Source organism: Nicotiana tabacum, chromosome 13 (assembly GCF_000715075.1).
Source record: "Nicotiana tabacum cultivar K326 chromosome 13, ASM71507v2, whole genome shotgun sequence".
Taxonomy (NCBI): Eukaryota; Viridiplantae; Streptophyta; class Magnoliopsida; order Solanales; family Solanaceae; genus Nicotiana; species Nicotiana tabacum.
This window is the reverse complement of record NC_134092.1, coordinates 127,445,572-127,454,639: the sequence shown is the minus strand read 5'-3', so window position 1 is coordinate 127,454,639 and position 9,068 is coordinate 127,445,572. Positions and strand designations below refer to the sequence as shown.

Genomic DNA, 9,068 nt, shown 5'->3' with positions numbered 1-9,068 from the left:
TAGTAATTTTTATATACCATGGTATAAAAGAATATTAGATCACCTTAAAAGATAAACATGTAACTAATCATGATTTGTGGAATTAATAATTCATAAAATATGACAAATAACTTATTATAGCAAGAATAGTACTAATTCTTTTTGACATATCTCATCAATTTATTATATATAAGTTAAACATTAGTGTCGTAGTCATATACAACAAAGTATGATAACACCCTTTAATAATTTATATTTGTGTATATAAAATATTATACGAGATATATAACTCAAAAATTATTTATATACATATATATTAAATATTGAACATATTTAGCAAAATTTTAGCTTCATTGAGTTAAAGCCAAAGTTTCTTTCCCTTCTACTGTTGATTGTTGTTTACTGTTTGCTGTTATTGCTATTGTTTCTTTTTCAATTTGAGCCGAGAATATATCGGAAATAATATTTTCAGTCTCACAAGATAGAGATTAGAACTGCATATATTTCACCCTCTCAGACTCTACCTGTAAGATTATAATGAGTTTATTGTTGTTGTATTGAGTTAAAACCCAAAAAAATATCCCATTCACATGTTCGAGTTTACAGGTATAGCCTGTGGACGGTGGACTAGAAATCAAATTACATTTGGATTGAATTTAGAGTTCATTTCATTTAGCCCCTCAAAAAATACAAGTGCACCTAACCCCAGTCAGATTCTAACCCTACATCTGACTCAAGTTTGGTTTTATTTAAAGTGAGAGAAAGTATTGTAAGCAGCGCCAGCTGGGTTTTCTCAACTAGTTTTAACTCTCCCAATTTTCTTCTTTTACTCTCTTTCTCCCCTCAAAATTTTCCTTTTGTAGATGAACCAATCTTTAGACTCATCACCTTCAAAACCTTAATGATTATTCAAGATTTCATTTAAGTTATGATGTAAACATTGAGGAACAAAAAAAGAGTGTAAAACTTAGCCTTTTTTTCTTTGCAAAAACAACCTTTTATCCCCCCTTTCTTGATGGGTAGTGAAGTTGAGGAGGAATATAAAAAGGAGAAATATGAAACTTTGGTATTTAGAGAGAAAAATGGTTTGCACAAAATCAATACTTTCACTCAAAACTCTTCCGTTTTGGTTGGTTTTAGTTGTGAAAGTCTCTGTTCTCATGTCTTCTTCTTATAAGTGAAACAAACAAACAAAAAAAGACGAGAACCCAAAATTTAGCTTGCTCTTAGCATCACTTTCTCAGCTCTGTTTCTCAGTTTTTGTACAGTTACTCTGCTCACTAAATAAGCTTAAGAATTCAAGAACTGAACTTTGATCCCAAAAAAAGAAACAAATATATTGAACTTTGGTTTTCAAGGACTGATCATCAATTATGAAAAGACCTTGTAGTTCTGATTCATTGGGTGCTTTGATGTCCATGTGTCCAAATACTACAGGTACTTGTTATAATTTGCTTAAAGTTTGGAACTTTTTTTCTTTCCTTTTTAATGGTATTTTTTATTTATTTTATTTTTCATTTTTTCATGTTTTCTTGTCTATAACCCTTTTCCAAGCTCCAATTTCCAGTTTTAGCTATAAAGAAACTAGTGGAGTAATATAAAAATTGAATCATTTTATTAAATCAAGAACAGGGTTTTTTTTACCTTTCCTGTTTTAGTAAGTTTTTTGTGCTTCACTCTTTATACCATTGTCTGTTCATATCTTTCCATTTTAGCTTTCTTCAAGGCAATTATGTTCTCTTTATCTCATGTCTTTTTTTTTTCCTCATAATTCTTTTTATTATTTTAGATGAGCAAAACCATATGTATTCAACAAGGGATTTTCAGTCTATGTTATTAGATGAAGAAGGATGTATTGAAGAATCTGGTCATGTTTCTGAGAAGAAAAGGAGACTAAGTGTTGAACAAGTAAAAGCTTTAGAGAAGAATTTTGAAGTTGAAAATAAGCTTGAACCTGAAAGGAAAGTGAAGTTGGCTCAAGAACTTGGTTTGCAGCCTAGACAAGTTGCTGTTTGGTTTCAAAACAGACGTGCTCGTTGGAAAACAAAGCAATTAGAGAGAGATTATGGTGTTCTTAAAGCCAATTTTGATGCCCTCAAACATAATTATGAGTCTCTCAAACATGACAATGAAGCTCTCTTGAAAGAGGTAATATAATGAGTTTAACTTATATACTCGGATAGTGTAACGATTTTTAGCATAGTAGTTTACTTAGTAGATAAATATATGAAACTATTCATAAAAAGCTATATTGGTAACCTCAATAAAATTCTTTCTTGTTATAACATGTTAGGAAATCATGTAAAAATTCTTTATACTATAAGCAGGGGCGGGGAGCTAGAAGCTTAGGTATGAGTTCATTCCAACCTAGTAACTTTTGTTCGAACAGTATATTTGTATTACGAAATTTATTAAATATATACAAATATTTAATTTAGAACCTAGTTATTAGTTGTCTTTTAAAATTCAGAACCCAAAAAATTGAATTCTTGGCTCCACATAAGTTAATAGTTAATTCCTGATATAAAACATATAGCATAGGTAGATTAAGTTCTATGCCCTTATGTTATACACATATTTATAAAATCAAGTTACTTATTAGATAATTACGTGATTTGTATAAGCATTAATTGGTGACCTGATAAAAACAGTTAGTTTACTATCATTAAACTTTAGTGTAAAAATCTTTACTTTTTGTTTATAACTTAAATCTATTGTGTAAAAGTACTAGATATGTACATAAAAGTTTGAATCTTTTAAGGGTTTTTGTGCTGATTTTTGTGTCTTTTTTCATGGGGTGTTTATAGATTCGTGAGCTGAAATCAAAGGTGTATACTGAGAATGGAGAAAACAGAGGTGTTGCAGTGAAAGAAGAGGCTATGGAATCTGAAAGTGATGACAACAAAGTGATTGAGCTGAGCAAGCCAAATGATAATGACATCAACAACAATAATCTTCTTGAAAATTTTGAAGAAGAAGAAGATGAAGAAGAAGAAATCAACTTTGAGAACTTTAATGCTGCTGCTGCATCTACCAATATTTTTGGTGATCATTTCAAAGATGGATCTTCAGATAGTGATTCAAGTGCAATCTTGAATGAAGATAGCAGTCCAAATGCTGCTGCTATTTCTTCATCTGGTGCTTTCTTGATTTCAACTAATGGAAATGGAAGTGGAAGTTCAAAATCTTCAACTTCATTGAATTTTTGCTTCCAATTCACAGAATCAAGTTCAAAATCAAATCTTGGAGATGGCCAAAAGGGTAATAATTATTACCAGCCACAACAGTATGTGAAAATGGAGGAGCATAATTTTTTCAATGGTGAAGAATCTTGCAGTACTCTTTTCACAGATGAACAAGCTCCTACACTTCAATGGTACTGTCCTGAGGATTGGAATTGGAAAGAATCTTGATTTTATGTTTCACTTCAGAAGAAGGCCAAGAAGAATAAAGGAAATGTCTTTTGGGAACAAAATTTTGTATAGTGGTTAAAAATGCAATCATCAGTACAGTAAATGGCCTAATGGGTAATATTCAAAGATGAAAAAAGAAAAACTGAAGTTTTTGGATTTTGCCCTGTTGGGGGTGGGAGTGGAGGAGGGGGTGGGTGGTAGGGGTGAGGAAGAAGGAAGTGTGTGGATTGGGGTAAAGGCTGTGACTTTTGCAGGGATGATTTGGTAGTAATTGAAGTCTTCACAAAGATCTGATCTTTTTTACTGTTTAGAGGAGAGTGGAAAAAACTAAGTGAAAAAGGGAAAAAGAAGGATTTAAGAGAATCTATGATGATAAATGATGGTGAGAAAAAGCTTCCTGTAATGGCAAATAAAAGTGGCAAAAAGTATATTCATGCATTCTTTGTGTTTTAATAGTTTTTTCCAATGCATTAATGGAAAATAAAAATCATTATGCATACATTACTTAGGTATGACTTTGGCTTCTAAATTCTAGTTAAACACAATTTTATAAGAAAACTTAGAAACTCTTAATTAAACATGGAGAGATTTAAGTCATTTCACCCTTGGTTGTCGCTCTTGATTGCCACTTTCACACTTTTATCCTTCTTTCTACTATAAAAAAGAATTCATTTCTTTGTTTTGTGAAAAAATTAAATATAATAGAATTAAATTATATGATCATTAAAAATATGAAAAACTATAATTTGTAGTACTTTTGTGTTGATGAAATTCGAGTGAATCAACAATGGAATCCCTAATCTGATAGTATCATAACAGAGGTTGAGAGAGGAGAAGAAGCAAGAGTGTTGTATTGAAATGACTAATGTGTATTGTTACATTGAGCTAACCACCTACATATTGACAACTAATTTTCACTAACTTCCTAATCACTCCCCCTTGTGGGTGCAAAGACATTGATCACTCCTAGCTTGCCGACTAGATACTCATGTTGTGGTCTTCCTAATCCTTTAGTTAGAATATCTACTAGCTGCTCCTTTGAAGAAATATACTGAGTTTTCACCGGCCCTTCCTGTATCTTCTGTCTAATAAAATGACAGTCGATCTCTATGTGTTTTGTTTTTTCGTGAAACACTGGATTTGCTGATATATATTTGCATAGCAGCCTTGCTATCACTATGCACATGTATTGGCAGTTTCACTTCTGTTCCCAACTCCTTTAGCAATGCCGTTAGCCAAACAACTTCTGAGACTGCACTGGCCATGCTTCTATATTCATCTTCAACTGAGCTTTTAGAGACTGTATTTTGTTTCTTGGATTTCCATGAAACTGGAGATTCTCCATACTTAATTAGATATCTTAATACTGACTTTCTAGTGTTTGGGCACGAGGCCCAATCAGCATCGCAGAAAACATTGATCTCATTTGAACTTTGACTGCTCAATAAGATCCCTAGTCCTAGTTCCCTTTTGATGTACTTTACCACTCTTATAGCTGCATCCCAATGAGATTTCTTTGGCTGTTGCATGAATTGGCTAAGAGTTTGTACTGAGAATGCAATGTCTGGTCTGGACATAGTCAGATACAATAGCTTTCCAATTAGCTTCTGATATTGGCATGCATCTTCCAACATTTGATCTCATGTTGTGCCCACCAACTGGTCCAATTCTGGAACTGTCAGCTTGACATTTGCCTCTAATAGTGTCCAGGCTAGTTTTGCTCTACCTAATCCCAAATCTGATATTATTTCTAGTGCATATTTTCTTTGGTTGATCAAAATACCCTTGTTGAATCTGCTGAACTCCATGCCAAGAAAATACTTCAATTCACCTAAGTCTTTAATCTTGAAGGCCTGCTGTAAGAAGACTTTGGTGGTTTGAATCAACTGCAGATGGTTTCCTGTAACCAACATGTCATCCACATATATCAGTATTACTACTACATCTGCTCCATTCCTCTTGATGAACAATATATAATCTAGGTTGCTTTGTTTGAACTCAGCCTGCAATAAGGCCTCGGTTAGCTTTAGGTTCCATTGTCTGCTTGCTTGTTTCAGACCATAGAGAGATTTTACAAGTTGACATACCAACCCATACTCCCCCTGACTTATAAACCCTGTGGCAAGTGCATATAAACTTCATCATGTAAGTCACCATGCAGAAATGTATTATATACATCTAGCTGGTGGACTGGCCAATTGTGCATTGCTACCAATGAAAGTACAGTTCTCACAGTGGTGATCTTCACTACAGGGGAGAAGGTCTCATTATAATCAAGACCCTCTCTTTGATTGTAGCCTTTAGCTACCAACCGAGCTTTGAATCTCTCCATATCACCATTGGCCTTGAGTTTGACTTTGTATACCCATTTGCAACCTATTGCTGTCTTCCCTTGAGGCAAAAGAACCAATTCCCAAGTCTTTTTGATCTGCAAAGCTTGAATTTCAGCTTGTATAACTTCAACCCATCTTGCATCCTTAGAAGCTTCCTAAAATGTTCTGGGCTCAACAATAGAAGAGAAAACACCTAAGTATGCCTGGTAAGAAGGAGAAAGATTATTATAGGAGACATAGTTATGGATGGGATGTAAAACAGTGTTAATTGATTTCCTTGTGGTAACATAATCTGTCAGCCAGACAGGTTCCTTAGATTCCCTCTATGATCTTCTTAGGGAATTAGGATATATCGCTGCAATATGAGGAGCAGGGAAGGGTGTGATAGCCTCTGAATTATCGACTATAGGGGAGGTGCTTCCAGTGGTAGTATAAGCCCGGTCTTCAGCAGGGTGAATCATGTGAGTGCTCATCATCAGGAATAATGTCATATGCATTTTCATCTGAGGCATACAACTCCTCAGTTGCAGCAATAGGGACATCTATATTTGCACATTTAAAACCAAAAACATCATTAGTAGTATTGGGAATACAGGGATTGATTTGTTTCCTAAGGTCATCTTTTATAGCTTGAAAGGGAAACACAGATTCCCTGAACACCACATCTCTGTTGACAAAGAACTTGTGTCTATCTAAATCATAGAGGATGTATCCCTTAGTGACACCAGAATATCCCATAAAAACTGCCTTAATAGCTCTACTAGAAAACTTATCAATCCTGGGTAGGGGCACTTGCAAAACATAGGCATCCTAATATTTTTAGATGAGAAATAGAAGACTTCCTACCAAAGAATAACTCATATAGTGACTTACCATCAAGTGCCTGCGATGGTAGCCTGTTAATAACATATGCTGCAGCCAGGACACAGTGTCCCCAGATTTCATTGGGATATGACCTTGAAACTTGAAAGCTCTTGCAACTTCCAGTAGGTGTCTGTGTTTTTTCTCAGGTACACTATTTTGCTGTGGTGTATAAACATAGGTTTTCTGGTGAGCTATTCCCATAGACTTACATACATCTTGCATTGCTGAATTTATAAACTCTCCACCATTATCAGATCTAATTGTCTGTACTATTCCATTAAATTGTGTTTGGATCAGCTTAAGAAATGACTTAAAAACAATCATGACATCACTTTTAAATTGCAAGAGAAAGATCCAAGTCACACAAGAGTAATCATCTACAATTGTGAGGAAGAACTTATTACCATCAAATGTTGGTGTACTGCAAAGTCCACATATATCTAAGTGCAATAATTGAAAATTTCTAGTAGTTTTAGTACTACTCAATGAAAAAGGTTGTCTCACATGCCTAGCCATTGGACATACATCACAACTATCTATTACAGATTTGCAATCCTCTATTTTATATCCCAGAAGTTCCTTCAGAGATCCTCCAGATACATGTCCTAACCTTTTGTGCCACATAAATATATCCTCCTTTGAGTACACTTAGTCCTTTGACTGTTGGTGGTGTATTATTTCCAGCCTTAAGAGAAGCCTTTGGAACCAGCAAGTAAAGTCCATCTTTTTCTCTACCAATCCTCCTAACCTTCCCATTTGAGAGGTCCCGGAATAGGCAAAAATCAGGGTAAACGGAGACAAAGCAATGTAAGTCTCTTGTTACCTTTGACACTGAAAGCAGGTTGCATGCAAACTCAGGAACATACAAATACATCATGTACTTCCCCTGTTTCAGTGATTTTACAATTACCAATATGTGACACAATTGTACAATCTCCATTAGGCAAGTGAACTCTTTTGTCTCTAGTAGGGCTAATGTCCTTAACATCTGTCAACATTCCTAAATCAGCTACCATATGGTTGGTTGCTTCTGTATCGACTATCCAATTTCCCTTTGCTATCTTAGCCATAAAGGAATAAGTTGTACCTACCATGTTAGCCATTACTTTCTTTGGAGGATCTTTGTTGAGCAACTTCATGATCTGATCATACTGATCTGCTGTGAGTTGAGGTGCTCTTTGCTAGTTTTCTTCCTTTATTGCCTCTAGTATTTCTCCTTTTCTATCATCAACACCTATAAAATTTGGGTTAAGATTCTCAACCTGAACATTATATGTTGTGTTTGTGTTTCCTTTCTTCTTGTTTTTAAAGTCCTTAGGGTAACCAATTATCTTGTAGCATCCCTCTTTTGTATAGCTTTTCATGTGACAGAAATCACATTGTACATTTCAGTTTCTCTTTGGTTTCTGATAGTTCTGGTAATTTCCTCCTTTACCAGCTAGCAAGGCAGCCAAATCAATCCCTTCACCAACAACAAAGGCATTAGCTACTGACCTCTGACTTTTTCTTTCAACAAGTGCTGCATATGCTTTGTTGATACTTGGTGTTGGACTGGTCATAAGAATTTGGCTACGAGCCTGCTCATAGTTGTCATTTAAGCCTATTAGAATCTGCAATACTTTCTGCTTTTGCATGAATTCGATGAAGTTTTTTGATCTAGCACAGTCACATGGAGGAGGAATCATGCTGTCAAACTCATCCCACAAATTTTTCAGTTTGGAGAAATAAACTGAAACACTGTCTGTTCCCTGAGTTATTGTTGCTATAGCTTTGTGTAGCTGATACACTCGTGATGTATTCACTTTATCAAATCGTTCTCTCAGATCCTCCTACACTTTTCTCGCATCTCTGGCATATAATATTCCAGTAATCAATTCCTTCGATACTGAGCTCATAATCCACCCTAGGACAATAACATTGCATATATCCCATTGATGACCTAGTTCTGTATCAAAATCCCCCTTTTTTAGAGTACCGTCGACTAACCCTAGCTTGTTCTTTTCTAACAGCTGGATCTCCAAAGCATGACTCCAGGTGGAATAGTTTTCTGAATCAGTCAACTGAATTGAGATGATCGGAGCTCCTGTGGTGCTCGATGGGTGAAGAAATAGTGGGCGATTATGGTCAAGATCAGTTTTCGCCGCCATTGTTGATCCTTATACACAAACTGCAATTCGAAGGTTGAAATTGCTATGAATTGAACTGGATCGACGAATTCAACTCGCAATCGCGATTCTATGCTCTGATACCATGATGAAATTCGAGTGAATCAACAATGGAATCCCTAATCTGATAGTATCATAACAGAGGTTGAGAGAGAAGAGAAGAAGCATAGTGTTGTATTGAAATGAAAAATGAATAATGTGTTTTGTTATATTGAGCTAACCACCTACATATAGACAACTCATTTCCACTAACTTCCTAACTAACTCCCACGTGTACACATACATACTATTAACAAGCTAAAATAACGATCTCC

At 35.1% G+C, this 9,068-nt stretch overlaps 3 protein-coding genes across 3 annotated transcripts; 1 reads left to right on the top strand and 2 right to left on the bottom strand.

The window, feature by feature from the left end:
* The first annotated feature begins 750 nt into the window (after positions 1-750).
* LOC107779587 (homeobox-leucine zipper protein ATHB-5-like) lies at positions 751-3,830 on the top strand. Its single transcript, XM_016600036.2, has 3 exons — positions 751-1,416; positions 1,769-2,127; positions 2,787-3,830. Exons 1-3 carry the CDS (start codon positions 1,353-1,355, stop codon positions 3,390-3,392), a joined length of 1,029 nt encoding a protein of 342 aa, XP_016455522.1. The 5' UTR covers positions 751-1,352; the 3' UTR covers positions 3,393-3,830.
* Positions 3,831-4,477: 647 nt separating this feature from the next.
* On the bottom strand, positions 4,478-5,026 carry LOC142168352 (secreted RxLR effector protein 161-like). Its single transcript, XM_075229030.1, has one exon. The coding sequence runs from the start codon at positions 5,024-5,026 to the stop codon at positions 4,478-4,480; it is 549 nt and encodes a 182-aa protein (XP_075085131.1).
* Positions 5,027-7,977: 2,951 nt separating this feature from the next.
* LOC107779588 (uncharacterized) lies at positions 7,978-8,736 on the bottom strand. Its single transcript, XM_016600037.1, has 2 exons — positions 8,506-8,736; positions 7,978-8,418 (listed from the first exon to the last, which is right to left on the bottom strand). The coding sequence occupies exons 1-2, from the start codon at positions 8,734-8,736 to the stop codon at positions 7,978-7,980; spliced, it is 672 nt and encodes a 223-aa protein (XP_016455523.1).
* Between the last annotated feature and the right edge of the window lie 332 nt (positions 8,737-9,068).